Below are 25,533 nucleotides of genomic sequence, written 5' to 3' on the forward strand. Positions count from 1 at the left end.
AGAAATATAAGACATGAATAACAGACTTCAGACACAGTCTCATTTTTAGGATTCCTGGAGGCAGAATCGCCATTTTGGACAAAGGAAGAGTTAAGAGTCAGTTTGGGCCGGGCGGTGGTGGCGCACGCCTTTAATCCCAGCACTCGGGAGGCAGAGGCAGGCGGATCTCTGTGAGTTCGAGACCAGCCTGGTCTACAAGAGCTAGTTCCAGGACAGGCTCCAAAGCCACAGAGAAACCCTGTCTCGAAAAACCAAAAAAAAAAAAAAAAAATCAGTTTGGCTGTTTTGCTTTACTGACGTTTAGGTTGAACCCCAATACCTATCTGGATTTTTTATTAGTCGTGCTACTTCTGACACTAATCAGAGTGTGAGATGACTCAGGGTAAAGTGCTTGCCATCCAAGCATAAGGCCCAGAACCCATGTAGAGTTAATACAATAACACTGTAATACCAGCACATCTTACAAAGATGGAAGGCAGATGACAGGAGAATCCCTGGGAAATTATTGACCAGCCAGCCTGGCATACACAGCAGCAAACAAAGATACCCTGGTCTCAAACAAGGTAGAAGGGGTCTGACCAACACCTAAGGTTGTGCTCTGACAACTGTATGAGCACCGTGGTACATGAGCACCTGTGTGCACATACAGATGCATATACATTCTCTTGCTCTCTAATGAGCCCTGTACACAATCTCTCTCACTTATATACATTAAGGCAAAACACTCTAATAACCTGCACATACTCTCACTCATATACAAGACAAAACACATACACACAAATTTAGCAATATCAGATTTGAATTGTGATTACTCTCAGTCATAACGCTTCCCAAAGCCACTACATAATATAAGCCTGTTTTACTTTAAAACATTTATTAGAAAATTATCTTTAGGGGCTGGAGATGACTCAGTGATTAAAAGCACTAGGGGTTCTTCTAGAGGCCCTGGGTTCAATTCCCAGCAACCACATGATGGTTCACACCCATTTGTACTGAGATCTGTCGTTTTCTTCTGGCCTGCAGGCATAATGCAGACAGAACACTGTATACAGAATAAATCTTTAAAAAGAAATAAAAAGTTTTCTCTATACTGAGACAAAAAACTATTCTTAAAAATTCTAGTGAGCCAGGTGGTGGTGGCATACATACCTTTAATCCCAGCACTGGGGAGGTAGAGGCAGGTGGATCTCCGAGTTATGCCAGCCTGGTATAAAAATGAGTTCCAGGACAACCAGTGCTGTTACACAGAGAAACCCTGTCTTGAAAAACAAAGAAATAAAAAGAAAAAAAAAGTTCCAGTGAAATCTGTTTCCTTGCTAGAAAGACAACTCTTCTTATGCCTACATATAATGCTCAAGACTTAAGCTGTTCCTTATGTTTGACTAATTCTATTCCAATAATGGAAGCAAAACTACCTACCTCCAAGAAGCCAGCACTCTCAAGTATCACTTCAAAGTGTCATCTACAATATAATATTGGTAAATACAGACTGAGATTGAGGAGACTACTAATTATTTCACCCACAGATACATACACCTCTACTAAACAGTCTAGCTTATTCAACAGTCACTGCATATTAGTTATACAAGGATTTGACTATACCTTGTGAACTTTTCTCCTGGGCTATCAAATGTTTTAGATACTCATTTTCTCATCCAAAGTACAATCTTTTTTTCTTCAAAAAAATTATCCTTATCCTCTTTATTGTTGTATCCCTCTTTTAGCCTTTATTTTTTCATTCAAACATTTTCCATAATTCAATCCTCATGACACCCACTCTAAAGTTCAAAACTTTATACAATGAAAGAAATCATTGCAGTTTTAAACAACTACATTCTGGCATTTGTTACAGAAGATTTATCTCCTACTTATTTCCATAAAATACTATTAAAACTAGCCATATTTTCTTCATTGTGCTACTCAATTCTGTTAAGCCTTCTCTACCAACCCAAACCCCAGTAAATCCTTTTACCCTCCCTTCATCTTTTGCCCCATCTGCTGGCAATTCAATCATAAATAATGTCTCCCGTCTATATAAACTCTCCAAACCAACACTTATGCACCTGTAATAAAAACTGTCATGCTAACATTTCTCTCATATACAGACTACAGTATTTAAAAACATATGTGACAAGAGAGCAGAAGGGAATTATCTGAAGGAAGTATACTAGCAAGGGAGAGAAATAGGAGAGAAAAGGGAAGGCAGTAACAATGAATAAAGTACTTACTGCAAAATATGTTAAGATTTGATAATGAAAATTAAATAGACTCAAAAGAATTCAGTAAATTCATATGTTAAACACAAGTATTTTCTAAACTGCTGGTAAAATAGTTCATGGATTTATTTCGCCAGCTCTATTAACTACAATGATTATACATACATGATGGTAGTATACACATCTATGTGAATATATTTACATATTTTGTTTAACAAGGGTCCCATAACATAGCCCAAATTGGCTTCAAATTCATGGCAAAAACCTTAGCCAGTTACACACCACCAGACACAACACAAGGTAAAAGTATGTCATCTGAGTGTCTAAACTCCCAGCATTGGGAGGCTGAGGTTAAGCCCCTTTTCCAAAAATCAACGCTAGTAAAAACTTCACTGTCTATATACAAGTAGATATCATCTCAGAAAAATAGAAAAAAAATCTCTATAAACACACATGCCATGTCAGGTGCTGCATACATATCCAGCAAACAGTCTTACACATAAAAGTAAATTTTTATTTTAAAAATAGATACTATTTGAGATCTTCTACACTACCTAACTACGTAATTCAAACACCTAGGCTACTTGTTACATTAACGTACTACTACTTAAATCGCTATGTCTAGTTTATGGTAGGCAGTCCAGATAAAGAAACGTAGTACCACACTTAGGTGATGCTAATAAGCTACACTGCCTCACAGATCACCCACTGCCTCTTTACAGATTCAGACAAACTGCCCTCTAAATTAATTCCTCTATATACAATCTCAGATTTCATGAAAAAAGTTTCTTTGTGCAACGGAAGGTGGTTAGGGCAGAAACTCACAACTCGACCAAGTGTAGGGATAAATGTCAATTGAGTACTCAGTTATAACTGAGACCTTTATCAAGAAGGGAGAGAAAGTCAGGGCGGGCCAAAACAAAGTGTCTTTTAAGACTTGACAGGATCATTGCACCCATAAATACACAAGCTAGTCAGCACTTTAACACGGAGAAGCAAGAAGTTCACTAGCCCCCATTCCTAACTGAGTACATATGGGCACTTAATTACTTCTGGGGTAAAGGGAATCAAGTTTTATTTAGGGGTATGGCCCCTGGTAAGTTTACCATACACAGAAACAAGGGCAGCACAAACTGGACACAAGGGTTATTTTTTAAAGGATGACCACGTGACACTTGCCTTTAATTCAAATACTCAGAGGCAGACAGATCTATGAATTCCAAGGCCAGTCAGGACTACTCAATAAGACTTTGTCCTTTAAAAGAAAAGAAAATAACGACATTGGGGAGAAGGAGAGGTGGGAATGGAACTGGAAGGAGTAAAGGGAGGAATGTAAATGACCAAAATACATTGTGTGAATTTTTTAAAACAGTACATATATATTGGCTTTCAAGACAGGGTTTCTCTGTGTAGCCCTGTCTGTCGTAGAACTCAGAAACACTCCTGTCTCTTCCTACCAAATGTTTGGATTAAAGGTATATGCCGAAGTGCCCAACAAAAATAATTATAAAGAATCCCGAAGTTGTTTTAACCTCATGACTTTTCTTTAGTTCTCAACAATAAACCCAGTTTTACAGAAAACCTACAAAAAAATGCAAATTTATAATCTGTAATAGTTTGATTTTTTGTTTTGTTTTTTCAGTGTTTTTTGGATTTTTGTTTTAGTTTTTTTTTGAGACATGGTCTCACTACAGAGCTTTGTAGCCTCTCCTCCCAAGCACTATGATTAAAAGTGTGCGCCCCCATGCCCAACTTAAAACAGTTTTATCCTAAAGAAAAAAAAACCACTATAAAAAAATTTAATGTCCAAACATCTTACCTAAAATATTTCTCAAAATACAACGTAAAAAAAAAAGAGCCTCAATTTTATCTATGACTCACTAAGAAGAATTTTTCCCAATGTTTGGTTCTGTATAACTAGACTGATACTTCAATTACATAAATATTAACATTGGTCAGAGTTATAACTCAAATAGAACCTCAAAATATACCCACATCAAGATAATTTCTAAAGTATGCTCTACTGAGAAATTATTTAGGAAAAGCATGCTCATTTCCACAGACACAAAGTAGCAGAAAACATTTAAGTCAATTTCGGTTTTGTTGTTTTTTTATAGTGTTTTGAGACAGGGTTTCTTTGTGTAACAGTCCTGGCTGTCCTGGAACTCACTTTTGCTTGGTATACCAGGCTGGCCTCGAACTGACTGAGATCCGTCTGCCTCTGCAACCCAAGTACTGGGATTAAAGGCATGCACCACCTGGCCAATTTTGTATTTTCATGTGTTTCAATCACTTCATTCCCTCAAAAATCTAGTTATTTTCATCTTAAAAGTAAATCTCATAAAATTCCATGCACAATAATGAATCCCTTTTTAAGGGGCTAGGAAAATGGTTCCAGTACAGAATAGCTGCTATTTCAGGACTACAGGTTTAATTCCCAGCATCCATAATCCAGCTAATCTTGACCTCCAAGGGCACTGCATCCATATATTGCACAGAAATACACGCAAACAAAAATATCCTAAGAAATTTTAAGTTTTTAAAGGGGCTGGAAGAATAGACGAGTTAAGAGTACTAGCTATTCTGCCAGAAAACCCATATTCAATTCCCAGCACCCACAGGGTGACTCACAACCATCTGTAGCTACAGTTCTTGGGGATCTGATACCTACTTCTTGCCTCCACCACACCAGGAACATACATGGTGCACATGCACACATGCAGGCATAACATTTATATAAAGAGCTAATTTTAAAAAAGAAAAACCCACGCCTTTAATCCCAGCACTTGGGAGGCAGAGGCAGGAGGACCTCTGAGTTCAAGGCCAGCCTGGTCTACAAGAGCTAGTTCCAGGTCAGGCACCAAAGCCACAGAGAAACCCTGTCTCAAAAAAAAAAAACAAACAAACAAAAAAAAAAACCTTGCTGGTGCATGTCTTTCGTTCCAGCAGTCGTCAGGAGGCAGACGCAAGTGGAGGATCTCTGAGTTCGAGGCCAGACTGGTCTACAGAGTGAGTTACAGGACAGGATCCAAAGCTACACAGAAACCCTATCTCGAAAAAAAAAAAAATCTTAAATATAAAGGATGATACATCCAAGTGATTCCAATGGATCTAAGTGCCACTAAGAATATCTTTTAAAAGGCACCAAACTGCGAAGTCTCCTATTTATGCACAATTAAAACATTATGACCCTATATAAGGACCTGTATCATAGACAGAAAAAAAATATGGAAAGGTTAAGGATGAGAGTTTACAGACCAATCAAAAAGGCTACATGGTCATCTATAAGTTTCTGTATTAGAGTTAAAATATACTATTATTAATACATGATATATGTTCAAACCGTAACAATACAAATTTGGATTCTATTTATTAAGCCATGGGAGTTTTCTACAACATCTTAGTCTATTTACTGGTACTCAAAAATCATGTTAATAGTGAAATATATGTTGTCACTATTTAAAGCTTCTGGAGTTCATCTAGAAATGAGAATCTGATAGGAAAAATGTAGACTACAGGAACAGAAAGGAGACCTGGCAGTTAAGAGCATTGCTGCTTTTGCAGATGACCAAGGTTCGATTCCCAGCAACCACATGATGTTTCACAATTATCTATAGCTCCAGTTTCACAAGATCAGATGCCCTCTTCCAAACACCTCTGGCACCAGGCAAACACACAACCCACATATATACATGTAAGCAAAACACTCAAGACATATAAAGTGATATTTTAAAAAAATTTCATGTTAATGCCAACTTAATCCTTTCTTCCCCACCTCCCACCCCACAAGAAGTTGAGTCTGGTATCAACAGCAAAAATTCTCTATTAGTTTTTAGTAAAATGGTTGTCTTCATCATTCACGTTACTACTCCAATTTCAAAAGGCTTCTGGATTTTGTTTTTTAAGGGCTTAGGGAAATGGCTCAGTCATTAAGAGCACCAACATGCTCTTCCAGATGACTCAAGGTTCGATTCCCAGCACCCACCTGGCAGCTCTCAGTCCTCTGTTAACTCCAGTTTCAGGGATCCAACACCCTCTTCTGGACTCGACAGGCACCAGGCACACAAAGTGGTACAGATTTACATGCAGGAAAAACACCCATACATGTAAAAAAAAACACTTTTTAAGCTACTTTATTGCTACCTAGCAAAAATGGTATTTTATATCCCAAGCAAATGATTTTTTAATGTGTCATATACACATGTATACAGTGGAAATACAAGCTAGTTGACACTAGGTGTCTTTTATCAATTCTCATCTTATTTTTAAGACTGGATCTCTCAGTGAATCTGGATGGAGTTTACAGGTAAGAACAGCAAATGAGTTAAAGGGATTCTTTGTTCCCATCCCCCAATACTTGGATTACACAAGTTTATCACCAAGCCTGTCTTTTCCATGAGTGCTGAGGATCTCAACTTATATCTCAAGATGGCATAGCAGGCATTAGGTCACTGAGTCACCTCCCTAACCCCGAGGAGATGATTTCTAAGGCACTTCTTTCTATAGCTTCAAGAATGCCTTCACTTCACCTCAACTGATGAAACTTAACTTTTGATAGCTCAAAGGTTACCAGACTACAGAAAATGGCTCCCTGAAGAGCTATATCATATTCCCTCTAAAAGAGAAGCATTCTTTGTTTTTCAAGACAAGGTTTCATTGTAGCTTTGGAGTCTTTCCTGGACCTAGCTCTTGTAGACCAAGACAACCTCGAACTCACGGAGATCCACCTGCCTCTGCCTCCTGAGTGCTGGGATTAAATGAGTGCACCACCACCGCCCGTCTAAGAGAAACATTTAAAAACAAAGTTGGCTATTATTTTAAAAAAGGAAAAAAAAACCTAAATTTCCTGAATTCTCTTTAAAAAAAATCAAGAAACATAATTTTCTAATGTTAAGACTACATATTCAATTCTACTCATCAGTAAAGATTCAAGCAACAGAAAACTGCAAAATACACCTTCTTTTCTTAAAATGATGGTTAAGCATACCAAATCTGAAAGTCAGAAAGATACAGTATACAAAAGTTTTTGATTTTCAAGCCAGTCGTGGTGCTTAAGAGGTTAAGATTCAGAAGAATCCCAAATACATGTTTTCCATGGCTACACGCAAGTTCGAAGCCATCCTTTGGCTACAAAAGACACTTTAAAAAGGGGTGATCAATTTAAGAGCATTTCAAAATATTTGGTTATATATATTATTCTATTATGTCAGCAAATTCAGTAAGTGCAATAGTAGAATAACCAGCCACTAGCTTGTTATTGTTGTTTTTCGAAACAGGGATTCTCTGTAGCTTTGGATCTGTCCTGGAACTAGTTCCTGTAGACCAGGCTGGCCTCGAACTCACAAAGATCCTCCTAAGTCCACCTTCTTAAAGAGAATACAGGTCCAATACTGTAAAAACTGGTGAAAGTCTATGGCTGGCCCAAGAGGTTGGCCATGTGCTGTTTTGTTAACTAGACATTTAGTTAAACTGTCTTCTAAACATTTATGGATTCCTTTTTTTATAAGAAAAAAATTTGACTATGTTGGTTGCAGGCATCCAAGGAGGCCAGAAGATGGTGCTGGATACCCAGAAGCTAGAGTTACAAAAGACTATAAGCCACCCCATGTGAGTACTAGAAATAAACTAGGGTCCTCCACAAGAGTATGTGTTCTTCATTGCTGAGCCATCTCTCCAGGCACCCTCAACATTTAAGTTTATATCATACATTAGTGATGCCCTCAGCCTTGGGCATAGAAACACTTATTGCAAAGGATGAGGCAGAGACTCACTCATAATTGGTCAAAGTACTGAGAATAAGGGACTATTGATTGCTTGGTCTAAATGAGTCAATTATATTTTTCCCTCCAAGGCTCAGGGAGCAGCACAAAATTGGGAGTAGAAAGACTGTCAGAGTTGGAAAATGGGGAGGAGTACTATAAAGCATGAACTTCTGGATATGACATATCTTTGCAATCACAGATATAGAGGAGTTGAGCTACCTTTAACTCAAGTATTAGAGAGGGTCTCAGGAGATCCCACCCTTCCCTGTGGAGCAGTTGGACGTTCATAGCAATGGTGGGGGACGTCAATTTCTTCAGTGGTATAACCACTACAAAGCTGTCCAGGAAACAGCCTTCTGCTCATTCTCAAACTAGTTGGGAAGAACAGGTTGTCAGCAAGAGGGGGAAGGGTATGAGAAAGTAATGGCCGAGGACATAAATATGTTATCTTATATATAGGCATGAAATTGTCAAAACCAAAAAAATAACAGTAAATAACCCAAATTTTAAAAAGTGCATGGTGGTGCATGCCTTTAATCACAGCACTACAGAGGCAAAAGCAGGCAGATATCTGAGTTCCACAGCTGTAGTGAGAGTCTCAAAAATAAATGAATGAACAAATAAAGCCTCAGAAATCTGAGGATTTCTAATTCAAATATCCTGCTTATCCTCTTTAAAAATTTTCAGGGTGGGACTGGAGAGATGGCTCAGGTTAAAACTACTGGCTGTTCTTCCAAAGGTCCTAAGTTCAGTTCCCAGCAACCATATGGTTGCTCACAACCATCAGTAAGGAGATCTGGTGCCCTCTTCTGGCCTGCAGTCATACATGCAGACAGAACCCTGTATACATTTAAAAAAAAAAAAAAAAAAGGTAAGTCTTTAAAAAAAAGTATTCAGGAGAAATTAGCCTTAAGTTTTTAAATTTGTTTAGATTCGACAAAATTTAGCAAGTACCTAACTAACATAGTGAGTTGTTTACGAAAACTATAAGCATGTGGAAAAAGAAGATTTCTGGAAGTTTGAAGCCAGCGTGGTCACAATTTCAAGTTATAAGTAAGCTAACACTACATAGTAGAAAAGAAATAACACATTCCTTATGCTTTAACATCTGGCTCTTATAAAAACTTATATAAACATTTTTATAATTTAGAAATTAAAATACAATTACATCATTTCCTCCTTCCCTTTATCCCTGCAACTCCTCATATACATACAGTCCCTTGCTCTCAAGTTAATGACCTTTATCGTGGCGGTGTATGGGGTATAGGGTGGGGGGGTGAGCACATGCATGTGGGTATACACCCTACCAGGCTGGCCTCAGTCATGGTAATCCTTGTGTCTCAGGTGCATTCAGATATGAGCTACTATACCTTTCTCAACCTTTTTGATTCGTATAATTTAATAAAAGTAGTATGTTTCAGAAGCCATTAATTCTTAACATTTTTAGAATTAGAAGAAACAATTAGGTTCTCACCTAATATCTGGTGTTTTTTGGTTATTGTTGTTTTTTCTTTGTTTTGTTTTTTTCCAAGACAGGGTTTCTCTGTAGCTCTGGAGCCGGTCCTGAAACTTGCTCTATAGACCACGCTGGCAAACTCAAAGTGATCTGTCTGCCTCTGCCTCCCAAGTGCTGTGATTATCTGATGTTGTTAAATCAAATATTCCCACTCACAATAAAATCCTTTATGTTGCTTGCTATCATCCTGATGTCTCTGAATATCTATTGGTTGGTTGGTTGGTTGGTTGAGACAGGATTCTCAGTGCAGCCGTGGCTGTCCTGGAACTCACTCTGTAGACCAGGCTGACCTCGAACTCAGAGATCCCTTTGTCTCCTGAGTACTGGGATTAAAGGCATGCACCACCACCACCCAGTTTTGAGTATTTATTTTTTGATTCTGTTTTATATAAGTGTGTGGATGTTTGGCCTATATGTATGTTTTGTATAGTAAATGCAGGACTGGTGCCACCAGAAAAGGGCAACAGATCTAAGAACTAGAGTAACAAATGGTTTTGAGTTGCTCTCTGGGTACTCAGAGTTGAACCTGGGGCCTCTGGAAGAGTAGCCAGTGCTTCTAACAGCTGAGCCATTTCTTCAGTTCTCTTTTGTGAATTTGTGAAGGGAAAAATATTCAGGTGTGAGAAAAAACCTTTGGGAGCCACATCATAAACCCTTTCACAGTCTATTAAACTTAAAAGATATATCCAAAGACAGATGTTTCTGTAATCAACTAGGAATTCTATATGACCATCTTGAATTTTATCCACTATTCCTGCTATACAATATCATCAGAGGAAAAGTAACAGGCACATTACCTCATCAGCACTTCAAAAACTGCCTGATATGGCACAAAAGAAAAACCTGACATTAAAGATAGAAAATGTAAAGACTAAAGGGGGGCAACTTACCAGTTTAACAGCTTCTTGTGCTGCTTCTTTTGTACAAAAAGTGACAAACGCATAACCTCTGTTGAGACCAGTGAGTGGATCCATCATTAAACGAAGATCCCATATAGGCCCAGCTTTCTCAAATAATGGAACGAGTTCATCCTCAAATAGATCTCTGGGGATCTTCCCCACAAATATCTGTAAATTAATATGAATTTACAATCATGGAGAATTCTTTAGGAAATTAGATGCCTCTAACTTTTACTACAAATGGTACAAGTTTTTAAGTTTCTTTACCTCAGTGCCAACAGAAGGCTGCTGACCTGAATAAACAGAATCTGGAGGTGGTCCCCCATACTTCCTCTGTCCGGTAGTCACATCAAGTGTGTAGCCTGTTCTTTCCAAGAGTGCCTTGAAAAGTTCAAATATTATTAATGCTTCATTCACATGATCACACACACACACAGTTAGGTCAATTCACTTCAAATCTTAGCAACATTCCTCCATATAATGTGTATGGTCTGTGTTAGAACTCTCCCTTTTATGTATACTTATCAAAACTTCAGGACTCTGTAATATTAGTTTTCAGTGTCCAATCATTTACTGAGCAATAAAAAAACTAAAGTCCATCAACAACTTAAAATATATCCACTCTTAATAAAAATTTAATTAAAATTAACTATGACAATTTGATTACTTCCCAACTCTGCATTTCTTACCCAATAAATTCTTGTACCCAATCCCCAGACACGCAGTGCCATTTATGAGCATTTTGTGACCACTAAAGATACCACTCCACTCCTTAAACCAGGCCTATACAATTGGAAGTTATGTGAAAAGCTTCTTTATTATCTGGTGCTGAAGTATTATATACCACACAGCATGGCTCATTCAGAAAAAAATAGCCAAAATGACTTTGAAAATTGCATGAAACTACAGCAATGAAACTTCTACATTTAGTTCCCTCAGCTTCTCTTCATCCTTCATTATAAGTAAAAGTAACAAAAGGACATATATAATCCATTAAGTAATAAAACCTCAAAAGTCCTATTCTCCATTTTATCAACTACAAAACAAGTTTTCTAAGTAACGAAACTACTGGGCTAACTAGCTGACAATTCAAAATAAAAAGACATGACAAAACTTATCAAAATCTCATTGAATGACTAGACACTGAGTCACCTCGGTCCCCCCAAATTTCATCCCTTCTACTCAAATAGCATCACAAATGAAATTGTGTGTACTATAGCTCAGTGGTAGGGTGTTTGCTTAACATGACCTGCCCAAAAACAAAGTAAAAAACAATCACTGATTTATGAAAATATATCAATTTAAAAAGTATTCACAAACTTTTTAACAGTTTCTTAAACAGCTGTATGTTCTAAGCTTTTTCATTACACTCAAATTTTATTCCTTAAAGGTTTGACACTACGATTAGCAATCAAATAGGCTACCATTCCTTTTGCTCATAGAAAATCTTTATGCTACAAAAGATTTTTTAACCGTAATATTCCTATGTCCCAAATAACACTGTCAATCTAGATAAAAACTAAGTTATCACCCTCCATCAAACGTCCTTATAAAAATGCCATAATATGGAGGCTGGAGAGATGGTTCAGAGGTTAAGAGCACTGGCTGCTCCTCCAGAGAGCATGAGTTCAATTCCCAGCAACCATATGGTGGCTCACATCATCTGTAACTTGATCAGGGTTTCCTCTTCTGGCATGCAGACAGAATACTGTATACATAATTTTTTTAAAAAATGCCAAATTTAAGTCCCATTAAAGTTTATTCAACCTCCTCCTTCCAGACTTTCAAAACTTCTTAATAAATTTCTCAATCACTGGAATAATTGCAATGTAAACTAAACCCAACTTTTAACAAAAAAATCTAAATTATAATCCAAACTCAATCTACTCACAGCTAGACATGTGAAAACTCATGATATCTGATAACAACTTCATATTCCAATCGTGTTCATGATTCAGGCTTCCTTTTCCAATACACGCAAAATATCACATTTATGCCCTTCTTAGTAACTGGTTTTCTTAAACCATAACCTTTGCCTCAAGAACAGTGGAACAATATTAAAGAACACCAACTTCAAACTAACAAACCATATTCAACTATACTCACCAAGACAAACATTAAAAATCTAGCTAAATGAGGCCATTTAATTTCCTTTATGACCTTACAAATAACCAACCAAAATAAAAAAAAATTAAAAAAAAAAAAACCCTTTCACTCCTAACCTAATGTCTTTGCTTACCACACTGAACAGTACTATTGTCAAAAGTTGGTTTTAGAATATCAGCCAGGCAGAGGTGGTGCACATCTTTAATCCCAGCATTCAGGAGGCAGAGGCAGGCAATCTCTGAGTTCGAGGCCAGCCTGGTCTACAAGAACTAGCTCCAGGACAGGCTCCAAAGCTACAGAGAAACACTTTTTTTTTTTTTGGGGGGGGGGGGGGAGGAGAACTATCCTTGGGCCAGGAGAGATGGCACTGGCTGCTCTCTCAGAGAACCCTGGTTCAATTCCCAGCACCCACTTTGCAGCTAACAACTATCTTTAACTCCAGTTCCAGGGAACCTGACACCTTCATACCAAAAGCACATAAATCAATACAAAAAAAAAAAAGAGAGAGAGAGAGAGAAATAACTATCCTTACTAACCCAATTTAAGAAGCAATATTAAAATTCCAAATTTATCAGGACCCGAGCCTCCCAAGAACAATCATCCATCTGCCCCTAGTTTTATTTGTCAATAACCTGTTAAGTACAAATTTAGACTTAACCATGAATCTTTCTCTTTTTAATTTAGAGTGATAGTACAATTTGGTGAGTTACTTTCCAAAATCTAGTCACTAGAAGACAATAACCTTAGAAATATACTCATGCCACACCCTAAGAATAGTTACCAAAGCTAGAAAAATAAAAAATAAATAAATAAAATAAATAAAAATAAATAAACAAGCTTAAGCTACAGAAAGTTTTTTTAAAAGACATACCTTAATCTTTGCCTCATCTGGTCCTTTACTAGAGTCCGCTACTTTGGTCCCTTGTTTCTCTCTCTGCCTGTAAGTCTTCATGACTCCACATAAAAAGGCACTTTTGTTCTGTAAAGAAATTTTCCATTCATATTAACATTACTATTATGTCTGTATCTAATTAAATTTAAATGAGCAGATCAAAAGTACTTTTTTATTCTTTCTACACTGACATGAAATTAACATTACCTGAACATGAGAGAGATCACTGTCTTTAAATTGCTGAAGTACTGCCAATGCGCCGTCTTCATTGAACTCTTTTAAAGCTTCGATAGCTCTTTCATCTAAATCACTATGTGCAACTAGCCCTGGAGAAGAGAAAATTTAGTTAGTTATCACCTTTTGAAATTTTCAAATTATTTTCTTCAGGAAGTCCTGTATTGGCCAATACAGATACACGTGTGACAACGATTCTATTCCCCGTATCTACATAATGAAGAACAAACATACTCTAGCCATTCTGAACTAAGTCCTCTCAACCACACAAAAAGGAGTCAACATATTTTACATCCCGTTTTGTGTCCAAGTAGTCCTGAACACTGCAGTATTTCTACAGTAAATATATAGGCCTACAGATCCTAAGTCAACCAACAAAACACCAAGCATAACAACTGAACATCTACTCAATGTCAAGTGCCACTAGAAAAAGGAACCGCCACTCCAAGAAAGACAAGAGAACTAGCCTACACTTACCAAGTTATTAAACAAGAATCCTGCTTTAAAAATACCCCAAAAAGTCACATGGGCTGCTCTCAACATTTAGCAGCTGTTGCTACTATCATATACTTAACCATCAGGCCAGACAGCCTGTCCCTGGGGAGATCTTTTCCCCACTTCATCCCTCCCTTTACACTTTAAACTCTAGATCAAACCTAAATTAACCAACTATCAGAACAAGGCAAAGCTCCAGTTCCCACATTTATTGGAAACCACAAAAAGTTGCTATTTTAGCTCAAAGCCAGAAATCCAATAGAAAAATTTCATAATGTAATTTTGCAAGTGTTAGTTCTTACCTGCAACGTAAATTTCATCTAGTTTTTCAGCAACTTTCTGTGGTAAACCAGCATCAAGCAATGTCTGAAAATTTTCTGAATGGATAACTGCAGAAGTAGTATCCATGGGCTCTTCAGTACCATTTCCATTAACATGTTCTGTAGCCATGTTTCCAGAGATCTGTTCAAACGCAATAAGCAAAATTAAACTAGGATCTTCAAAAAGAATACAGGACAATGACAGTCCCAATCTTTACTTTCTCTACCAGTAACTACAACCAGCCAGCCAGCGCCTCCCTTGAAAGAAACCTTAAAGTCACCGTCACCTGACAAGCCAGATTTGGAGCCCGGGTTACAGAAGGACCGATTCACTACATTCTTCCTGAGCACCACCCCTGACTTCACCTGCGAACACTCGCTAGGAAGAACCTTATTACAAATGAAGCCCAATCAGCACAGGGACCAGCCCAGCCTGCCACATGCAGCAGTTCCACAACGGAGAATAAGGTGTGTGTGAAGAAAGCAACGCTGGGCTTGTCTCTCTCCAAGGTAAACCAGAAAGTGCGCTTTTCCCGCCTGCCGCTTATAGATCAGTAACAACAGCCAGCGAAGAACAAAGCGCTCACACAAGCCACCTTCCCACCACCCAATTCCTCCACCCTTCACCCCCACACCCCAAAGCCCGCCCCCGACTCCGCACCCGGAGCGGCAGCCTCACCACTGCGGCCGCCAGGAGCCCATTCGAAACACGTGCTCTGCGCCTTCAAATGTCCTACAACTTCCTTCAACGGAAACCCACCGAAGCAACGGGCCAAGGCGGTCGTCACCGCCTCCCCACATCACCCCGCAGTCGCGGTCCGAACCCCCCGAACGGTGCAGCCGCACAATCTCGCCCCTCAACACCGAGGCCGCGGCGGCGCCAGACCACGGGCTCTCCCCGCCCCCCAGCGCCGCCGTCCCCGCCGTGACACATGGCTCTCCGCCCCGGGCGCTCCCCAGGCGCCCGCGACCCCCGGCCTCCCGCACCCCTCGGCGCAGCGGCTGCGGCGCCGAGGCCGACAGCCCGCGCCAGGAGGGCGTTCCGCCGCCAGGCGCACGCCCGCGGGAGCCGAGCACCGCCCAAGCCTGCCGGCCAGCCGCGGGACAGCACCCGCGCCTCTCCGCCCACTCCCGCGCCGCCGGCCACGACAGCACCAAGTCCGCCCGCCGCTCGCGGGTCCGCGCGGGCCACGGGGCTGCCGAGGCGCCTCCTCCCGGAGCGCCGCAGACAAAGCCCAGTCGCGGCAGCACATGGAGAGGAGGAAGTGGCGGCGCGGCCGCGGCCTACTCCCTGGCAGCCACGGCCAACGTGCTCCTCTCCCCCTTGGAATCCATTTTCCAGAAAAGCCGGTTTCTCCCCGCGCCGCCCTCCCCCAAGCTCCCTCCACAATGTCATGGAGCTCCCCTCCCGGAACCCGGGTGCCGGCGGTCGTTACCTTCCCGCGGGGCTGCGGCCGAGGAATCCTGTCCGACCGGGTCGGCTGGCGGGGAACGCGTGCTCGCTGCTCCCTGTGTCCGGCGCGAGTGGAGCTGTTGTAAAATGGCGGCCGAAGCTCACGCCGCTGGCAGCAAACCCGATCCAGTTCCACTCGCCTCCGAGCGCGCTCCCAGTGCGCGCGCGCGCCCCCGCGTGACCCCCCTTCCCTCCCCTCCCTGGCGCGTCCGCTTCTCTCACTCACTCCCTCAGCCCCTGCCCTCCTACAGCTCCTCCTTCTCCCCCGGCCACCTCCGCCGGCCGCCGGCCGCCCTGGCCCCTCGGCCTTCCTGCTTCCCTCGCCGCACCTCCTCCCCCAGCGTCCCAACTCCCGTCCGCGGCCGCTCGGACACGAGTGGCCGCCCTTCTCCTCCTCGCTGGCACTCTGGCTCACGCCCTCCCTCGCTAGCTCTCACGGCCCGTCCCCAGTCCCTGCCGAGTCGCTCTTTCTCTCTCCCGCGCTGACGTGACGACGCAGCCGACGCCTCAGGACGCGCGCCCGCGGGCCCCGCCTCTCGCCCCGCCCCTAGCTCCTGGTGGGGTGGGGGGACGAGACCCCGCCCTTCCGCCGCGGCGGCGGTGAGGGGCCAAGTGAATGAGAGACCCGCCCTCTGTGTGGACACTCCCTCGTGCTCCGCGGGCGGGGCGGCCTGCTCGGCGTGTCCCACTCGTTCTTTGTCAGGAGACGGGCATCTCCCCACCCCGCCCTCCCCGCCCCCCACTGCCCCAGCACCGGCCCCGGGCTCCGAGGGTGCCCGGCACCAGTCGCCCCGCTACGCCGGGGCCGCCCGCCGCACCGCGCCCTGGGCGCTCGGGAAGCTGCAGGCGCACGTGTCCCCCGGGGCGGGGCGAGGCGAGGCAGACAATGGGGCTGCTGGGGAGGGGAGCCGCGCGGGGTGGGGGGGCGGATGGCAGAGTTCGGGGCGACCGGGTGGCGGGGCTGGAGTTCGGGAGTCACCCCGGGGAGCCCCGGGTTCCACCGCCGGACAATAGGGCATCCCGCGGCCCGGCGCGCGCCGGGCTCCGCTTCCACGAATCCCCTGGGCGGAGGGAGGGGCCCCGCGCCGCGCCGCGGGTTCGCGAGGAAATCCCAGCGCCTCTCGCCCGGGGATGACACGGAGGCCAGATTTGGAAGCTTAACCGGCCCTGTGGTGTTGGGTTGTGCAATATTCCGTTTCTGTCCCTGGCCTTTTAAGCAGTTAAGTGCTCCTCCTGGCACACTTTGAACAACTTGAAGCCGCACAAATCTTCGTGGCTAGGACAACTGTGAGGAAAATGTCTGTGTTTCTTTTCAAACATCTTGGCAACTAGATGTTATGTGAAGTGACATTTCCTTTGTAACCGTTTACTAGGTACAAGAAAGACAACACAAAGGCGTTTGTGTCTCAGACGATATGGATACTAATTTTATCCAGACCAACTGTAATGAAAAATAACACTTTATGCAAAAAAATAAAAACTAAAAGCTTATTTTTAGAAAGCTACTGGTTCCTCCCAAATGAGCTTTATGCTATAAGCCAGGAGTCCAAAGGAAGTTAGACAAACACTCCTCTAAGTGCCTAGACTCATAAAATGGAGCTTTTTTTCCATTGGCGGGACAAAATGGGAAATACTTTTGAAGTACTATCTAACCAAAAGCTGCTTAATAAGGCTCTGGTTATCCATTGCCTAAATCTAAATATTCCTGCTATGGTATTTGATTAATTTAGCAAGACATTTTAGTTCATACGCCAAAGGTCTGGATAATGGTATCAATGAAAAACAACCAAAATATTAATAGAGGTAATAAAAAGCCTATGGATTAAATAAGGTGGACAAAGTTTGAAACCTAAGCGTTTTTTAACCATTCCTGAATACAAGAGCCTGCTTAAAAAGTGCCGCTCCCTAGGGCTATGTCAAGAACTCTCTGATGGAAACCTCTTGATCTCTGACCTAAATTCTTTACTTTTCCTTGCACATCTGTAAAGATCTATTTTAATTATCTGTATGCGTGTGTCGGCATGTGAGTGTGCACTTGTGAGTGCAGGTGCTCATGGAGGCATTGGATCCCACTGGAACTAGAGTTAACAAGCAGTCATGAACTTCTGGGCTTAGGTACTAGGAACTAAAACTCGGGTCTTCTGCAAGAGCGACAGTAAGCATTATAATGGTCTGTCCTGTTCCTTTAAGAGATAAGCCCCGCCCACTCCCCCACCCCACCCGTCAGCTGAGGCAGGCAGATCTGCTTGCAGCTGGAGTCTCTTCATTTCAGTCTCTCTCCCTTCTCCCCTCCCTCTCTCTCCCTCTCCCTCTCCCTCTCCCTCTCCCTCTCTCTCTCTCTCTCTCTTTCTCTGCTCTTCCTCCATCTCCCCTTTTCCCTTACCCCTCCATAACCCACTAAATAAATACGCACTTCCTCTGCATGGTGTGCCTACCCGTCTAGGTCTCTCATTCACTATGCGGCATGGCCTGCTTCACACTGCCTCCACTGGGGATAGCGCAGCGGTTTTATTTAAACCATAACAAGCACCCTTAACTACTGAGCCATCTCTCCAGCTGCCATACCTTTTCTTTTTTTAAGGCTCTTTGATACTCTGATGTTTCAAAAGATAGTGAACATCAGCTCCTTCCTTCAGTCATTTCAATAATCCCAGGAGAAGGGGCTAAATATGAAGTTCAAGGCCAGCCTGGCACTTTGAGATGCTGTCTGAAAAACAAAACAGTAACATCCCCAGAATTACCATTGCCAGGACAGTCATCCATTAGCATCCAGCAGAATGAGTTGGAAAAGAAGTCGTGTAGGACACCAGATTTTCCTGCTGAGACATCAGTTAGTCAAATCTGTCAATTATCTCTTCTCCCAAAGTTCCATATCTGTCTTGCAACAGTGCATAACCAGCACCCTCTACCATGCATTCTAAAAATAGATCATGAATGTCACACGCCTTTAATTCCAGCACTTGGGAGACAGAGAAGGGCAGATTTCTGTGAGTTCAAGGCAAGCCTGGTGTACAGAACGAGTACCAGGACTGACTCCATAGCTGCTGGGAAACACTGTCTCGAAAGAGTGTCTGTGGGGGGGGGGCTTGAAGTTCTGGTCCATTCAAGGCTAGCCCAAGTCTGCTTGTTTGTGTGCACTCTCAACCCCCGGCCCACACCTGTACTTAAAAGATCCTACGAAACGCTTGGAGTTTAGTGGTCTATCCTGTTTGATCGCCAACATCCTCCCGCACCTCCCAAGCAAAACATTACACCTAATAGAAAATTCTAAACAGGGAAGTGGTGGTGCACGCCTTTAATCCCAGCACTCAGGAGGCAGAGGCCAGCGGATCTCTGTGAGTTCCAGGCCAGCCTGGTCTACAGAGGGAGTTCCAGGACAGCCAAGGCTATTACACAGAGAAACCCTGCCTCAAACTCCTGTTCCTCCTGCCTCTGCCTCCTTTAGCAAATCCTATCAGTGTGCACCACCACAACCAGCAACCCTGTCTCGAGAAACCAAGAGGAGAGAGACAGAGAATCCTACACTGTGTCTACCTTCCCACCTCTCAGTCTCCTGTAGCTCAGCTGACCCTGGATGACTTGGATTTCTGATGCTCCTACCACCACCTCCCAAGTTTTAGAACTGACTTCACAGAAGCTAGACAAGCTCTCTTGTCACCTGAACTACATCCCAAGCCCAAAGCTCAAATCTTGAAGTCAACAAGTTCCTCTACTGTCTAACACCCTCGTCTTCCCATTTTAGCTCCTTAATGAACAGCAGCTGGCTTTTGCTCGATTCTAGAATTCCTAAGGTAGCTGAAACTAAGGGCTTACTCAGAGAAGTGCTTGGTGTCCAGGCAGAACTGCCTAAAAGACACTCAGCTATGCTCTCTACTAAACACTTCCCCCCCCCTCGCTCTCTCTCTCTCACTCTCTCGCTCTCTCATTACTTTTCTAGTCTGGTCTCAAACTCCTAGGCTCAAGCTACCCTCATGACTCAGTCTCCCAAATAGCAGAGACTACAAGCAAATAAACACCATACCCAGCTCACTTGACATCTTCCAAATGAAAGATGGAACAATAATGTAATCGTCCTCCCAGCACTCAAGCATTCTGGTTCCAGGCATGAACTAGAAGTATTATTACTAAAATATGGGGAAATACCAATAAGCTAAAAGCTGAACAGGGTCAGGCATGGTAGTGCACACCTTTAATCCCAGTATTTGGGAGGCAGAGGTAGACAGGATCTCTGTGAATTTGAGGTCAACATTGTCTACATAGCAAGTTTCAGGTCAGGCAGAGCTACATAGTGAGACGGCTTCAAAAAAACAAAAATTATAAAATTATTTAAAAAGCTAAACAGATTATTGGTTTTATTTACTTTTATGGTATTTTTATGTTTGTTTATGACACGGGGTTTCTCTGTGTACCTCTGGCCATCCTGGAACTCTCTCTGTAGACCAAGCTGGCCTCAAACTCAAGACACTCACTCATTTGCCTCTGCCTCCTGAATGGAATGCTGGGATTAAAGGCATGTGCCACCATCGCCAAGCTTTTTATTTGTTTATTTATTTTGCTTGTTTGTTTGTTTTTTCTCAAGGCAGGGTTTCTCTGTAGCTTTGGAGCGCGTCCTGGAACTAGCTCTTGTAGACCAAGCTGGCCCAAACTCAAAGAAATCCTCCTGCCTCTACCTTCTGAGTGCTGGGGTTAGAGGCGTGTGGCACCACCACCTGGCTCCACCTGGCTCTTTTGTGGTATTTTTAAGATAAAGAAAAATATGAAAGCTCTGTTCTGAGAAGTGCTCAGTATATAGGTCTTGTGTGTGTGTGTGTGTGTGTGAATCGTCTGTCTGTGTTATAGATAAGACTTGAGGACGCATTAAGCCAGACTACCCAGATCTGCTACTGAATAAACTGGGCACTTTCTCATCTTAGAGCTATTTCTTTCTTGTTTCGAAATCATCAGGGGCAGCAGAAGGAATAGGAGAACTGACGAATCAGTGTGAGGGAAAGAAGACAACCTTGTGCGGTCGGTTCTCTGCTTGAATCTTTACCTGGGTTCCAGGAATCAAACTCAAGTTGCCAAGCTATTATGACAAGTCTGTTTATCCACTGAGCAAATGTACAGGCTCAGAATTGCTGTTTCCATATCTATTAAAGAGGTGACTTGGGGCTGGAGAGATGGCTCAGTGGTTAAGAGCACTGGCTGGGGGGCTGGGGAGATGTTTCAGAGGCCCTGAGTTCAATTGCCAGTAACCATATGGTGGCTCACAACCATCTGTAATGAGATCTAGTGTTCTCTTCTGGCTGCAGACATAAAGGCAGACTGAATACTATGCACATGATAAATAAATCTTTCAAAAAAAATGAGGTGACTTGAAATATAAATTTTAGTATCTTTTCTACCTCAAACATTTAAATTTTTCAGACTCTCCAGTTTCATGTTATTTAAGTATATGTAAATGCTTTTGCCATTTAATATCTTTTCCACTGGAATTTTAGCTTGTCGTTATAGACAAATAGCCTACTTTTCCCATTATATGCACCCTTACTCCCACAAAAATAATAATAACAGCAATAAATCTAGGCATGGCTGTACACCCTGAAATCATAGCCCTGTTGAAAGAGAATCAAATGTTCAAAACCAGGGCTGTTGAGATGGCTAAGCAGACAACTTAAATTCAGTTCCCAGAATCTACATATGATACAAGAGCATCAACTCCCCAAAATTACCCTCTAACCTCAGCGTGTGCACCAATACACATACATCCACAGGTGTAAACAGATACAAAGAAAGATAGAAAAAGAAGGGTTTTAAAGTGTGAGGCTAGGCCGGCAAGATTCTTCCGTAGAGAAAGCACTTGTCTCAAAAGCCTGCTGATGATGGGACGCGGAGAGATGGCTCAGTAAGAGCATTGGCTACTTTTTAAGAGAACCTAGGTTCAATTCCTAGCATTCACAAGGCAGCTCACAACTCTCTGCATCTCCAGTTCCAGGGGACCCAATATGCTTTTCTGGCCTCCACAGGCACTGTAGTGGTGTATGGACATACATGCAGGAAAAAGATCCATATAAAAATATTAAAAATTGAAAAAAAATTCTTGCAATCTGACTTGGTAAAGAGTATTTACTGCTCCTGCAGAGGACCTCGGTTTGGGTCACAAGCACCCACATTGCAGCATACAAATTTCAGCTCCAGAGGACATGATACTGCTATGGCCACCAGACACAAAAGTGGAGCACATACACATTTTCAGGCAAAAGCACTCATACACATAAAAATAAATCAATTACTAAAAATGAGAACAAAACACTAAGGGGCGAGACAGATGTCTATGTCAGGGAATTGCTTGCTGTGCAAGTATGATGATCTCAGTTCACAGCTCAGCACACATGTAAAGAGCAAGGCCGAGTGGCACACTTCTATTATGTCAGCACGAGGGAGGCAATAATAAAAGGGCCTCAGAGCTCTGCCAGCCCAGCCTGACCAGGTCCTAGAGAGCAACCCTGTTTAAAAACAAGATGCACAGTCCTGAAAAGCGATGCCTAAGCTTACTAGACTCCACAAATACAGATATATATGCACATACACACATACCTGCTTACACGTGCATGTGTGCATACACACACACACACACACACACACACATGCATGCACGGGGGTGCACACACTGTTGATCTTTGGTTTTGGAGTTCTGGATATCATCCCCAGCTTGCAAATGGTGAAATCAACACTCATATTCACTGTCCATGACACATCTTTTTTTTTTTGCAGGCAAGTTCTTTCTCTACGTAGCCCTGGCTGGCCTGGAGCTCACTAAATCGATTAGGCTGGCCTGGAACTCACAGAGATCTGCCGGCCTCTCCTTCCCAAGTGCTGCAGTTATAGGCATGCTCTACCACACCTGGCTGATAATTTAATTTATTATTTACATATATATATTACAAATAATATTTGTAATGTAATATGAAACTTAAGTTAATTGTTGGCCAACCAAGTGTTGTAATACATATTTATAATCCCACACTAAGGAGACTGAGGCAGGAGGATCACTGTCTTAAAGATACTGTCTTAGAAAAACAAAAAATTAAAATCTGAAGAGAGCTATTTCCTCCCATTTTATAATACTCTCTAGTTCTGGGATTAAAGGCAAGTACCATTTAGTTTCTATGGCAACTAGTGTGGCTTCTGAGATTAAAGGGGTGTGTTATCACTGCCTGGTCTCTAAGGCTGATCAGTGTGGCTGTTTTACTCTCCCTATCCCCAGGAAAGCTTTATTTATTAAAATATAATTGAAATGCCACTACAACATGGTCCCCAATTTGTGGTGTGTTTAGGGAGACCTAGGAGGTGTGGTCCTACTATCGGAAGTATGTCACTAAAGTCAGGTTTTGAGAGTTTAAAATGTCAAGCAATGTTGAGTTTGCATTCTCTGCTTCTTGCTTGCAGTTCCAGGTGAGCACTCAGTTGTTACTCCTACCATGAATGCTGTCTGCTGCCATGATCTCTTGCTGTAATGGACTCTTATCTGTTAAGAACCATAAGTCCAAACAAACTCTTCCTTCTATAAATTGCTTTGCTCGTGGTGTTTTAGCACAATAGAAAATTAACTAATATAAAGACTAAGAGATAACAAAGTCAAACAATAGGGAGATACTATATTTATATTAGGATGGCCAAAGTCCAGAACACTAACATCACTAGGTGTCAGAAAAGATGTAAAAATCAAGAACTGCCATTGCTCCTGGTGATGCAAAATGGCACAGGTCCTTTATATGATGGTTTGAGCAGCTTATTGCAGTTAGACAGAGCCTTGTCATTTAATCTATGAGTTGTAGTCTTTGGTATTTTCACTCAAAGGATTTTGAAACATATATCTACCAAAGAACCTGACCATATATCTTCATGGTAGCCTGTCTGCAGTTGCCCCAAACTAGAATAAACTAGAAGTCTCCTAGGTGATGACCTTTCATAGATGAACAAATAAACAAACTGTGAAATGTATATTTTAGTTTATTGTTTAGGGCTATTTAAAAAGATTAGCTAGAAATCTAGGTAAGGTGACTGGTACCTGTAATTGCAGCACTGGGAGGTTGGAGCCAGCCTGGGTTACATAGTGAGTTACATTATGAGAGCCTATCTCAAACAAAAATTCTGTAAAGCAACAAGAAGACATAGAGAGATTCCAAGTGCATATTACTTAATGAAAAAAAGCTAATTAGAAAAGTTTCTAGTGCTCGCTTCGGCAGCACATATACTAAAATTGGAACGATACAGAGAAGATTAGCATGGCCCCTGCGCAAGGATGACACGCAAATTCGTGAAGCGTTCCATATTTTTAAGAAAAAAAAAAAAAAAAAAAAGAAAAGTTTCTATACTGTGTGCTTCCAACTATGTGATGTTCTGAAACTAGAGATGGGTGGAAGGACAGCTCAGCAGTTGAGAGCACTTGTTACACGCTGATGCTAGTGGCACACACCTTTAATCCCAGCACTTGGGAGGCAGAGACAGGTGAATCTTTGTGAGTTTGAAGCCAAGGTCAACCTAGTCTACAGAGTGAGTTCTAGGACAGGCTTCAAAACTACAGAGAAACCGTCTTGAAAAAGCAAAAACAAAAATAAAACAAAACAAAAAACACACACCCACACACTTGTTGCTTTTGCAGAGGATTCAAACTCTATTTCTAGCACCCCCTTGGTGGCTCTTGACAATCTGTAACTCCAGTTCCAGGGTGTCCCTTCTAGCCTCTGTGGGCACTAGTCACATGCATTGTGCACATATGCACATGCAGGCAAAATTCTCATGTACATATATATATATATATATATATATATATATATATATATATAAATTAAAAAGTGACTTAAGGCTCAACATGGGAGAAGGAAGGAGAAATGAGATCTAATGAGTTACACCTGGAATTTTAGGGTTCTGTGCTCACTAGTTTTATGCTGTGGTTTGCAAGCACACTGATGAAACTTGCTTGGCAAGGACCTTGAAACGCCAGAGTTGTGGTGATAAACATGGCTACAGCCGGTACCTCCTCCATGAGACAGGAATCGCAGAAAGCTAAGAAACGGGCTATATCCAGCTGCCAAAGCCACAGCTCTAATCCTACCTATAATGCTTGGTAAATTAAAGACTCGTATGGTCAGAAAAAGAGAGATATACAGTAAAGAGAGATTCAAAGACAAAGAAATCCTCTGATGGTTTACAGTGTGTTAAAAATATATGTAGGCTAAAGGTTAAAGTTCTTAAGTAAAAAAAAAAAGAAAGAGAGTAGTTGGGTGTGGTGCTACACACCTTTAATCCCAACACTTGGGAGGCAGAGGTAGATTGACCTCTGTGACTTTAAGGTGTGGCAGGACACACCTTTAATCCCAATGCCTGGGAGGCAGAGACAGACAGATCTCTGAGAGTTCAAGGACAGCTTGGTCTACAGAGTTATTCCAGGACAAAGATATACAGAGAACCTGTCTCAAAAAATAAAAATAAAGGTAAAAATAAACGAAATAGAGGTTAAAATAAAGCCGTACAATAATGGAAAATACACAGAGAATCTTTTTTTTGTTTTTGTTTTTGTTTTCAAGACAGGGTTTCCCTGTAGTTTCTAGAGCCTGTCCTGGAACTAGCTTTTTTTTTTTTTCTTTCTTTCTTTTTT

The 25,533-nt window shown here is 42.0% G+C and overlaps 1 protein-coding gene and 1 non-coding gene across 7 annotated transcripts in view; one reads left to right on the forward strand and one right to left on the reverse strand.

Moving 5' to 3' along the window:
• The window catches only part of LOC119809163 (synaptotagmin binding cytoplasmic RNA interacting protein), a 64,144-nt gene extending 48,053 nt beyond the window's left edge, over positions 1-16,091 (reverse strand). For 5 of the 6 annotated variants that reach the window (XR_005284629.2, XR_005284630.2, XR_005284628.2 and 2 more), the window contains exons 1-6: positions 15,877-16,008; positions 14,423-14,582; positions 13,599-13,717; positions 13,371-13,478; positions 10,661-10,774; positions 10,385-10,561 (exon numbers count right to left, since the gene is read on the reverse strand). Coding sequence is in view for 3 of the 6 variants with exons in the window: in XM_038322012.2 (XP_038177940.1) it covers positions 10,385-10,561; positions 10,661-10,774; positions 13,371-13,478; positions 13,599-13,717; positions 14,423-14,570 (666 nt within the window). In the remaining 3 variants the exon portion in view is untranslated. Of the gene's footprint in view, positions 1-10,384; positions 10,562-10,660; positions 10,775-13,370; positions 13,479-13,598; positions 13,718-14,422; positions 14,583-15,876 lie in introns of all 6 variants that reach the window. The other variant, XM_038322010.2, reaches the window with a different exon arrangement.
• Positions 16,092-24,105: 8,014 nt separating this feature from the next.
• Positions 24,106-24,212, forward strand: LOC119810987. Its single transcript, XR_005284908.1, has one exon. It is a non-coding gene; the product is annotated as a U6 spliceosomal RNA (small nuclear RNA).
• Positions 24,213-25,533: the final 1,321 nt, after the last annotated feature.

Source organism: Arvicola amphibius, chromosome 3 (genome assembly GCF_903992535.2).
Source record: "Arvicola amphibius chromosome 3, mArvAmp1.2, whole genome shotgun sequence".
Classification (NCBI taxonomy): Eukaryota; Metazoa; Chordata; class Mammalia; order Rodentia; family Cricetidae; genus Arvicola; species Arvicola amphibius.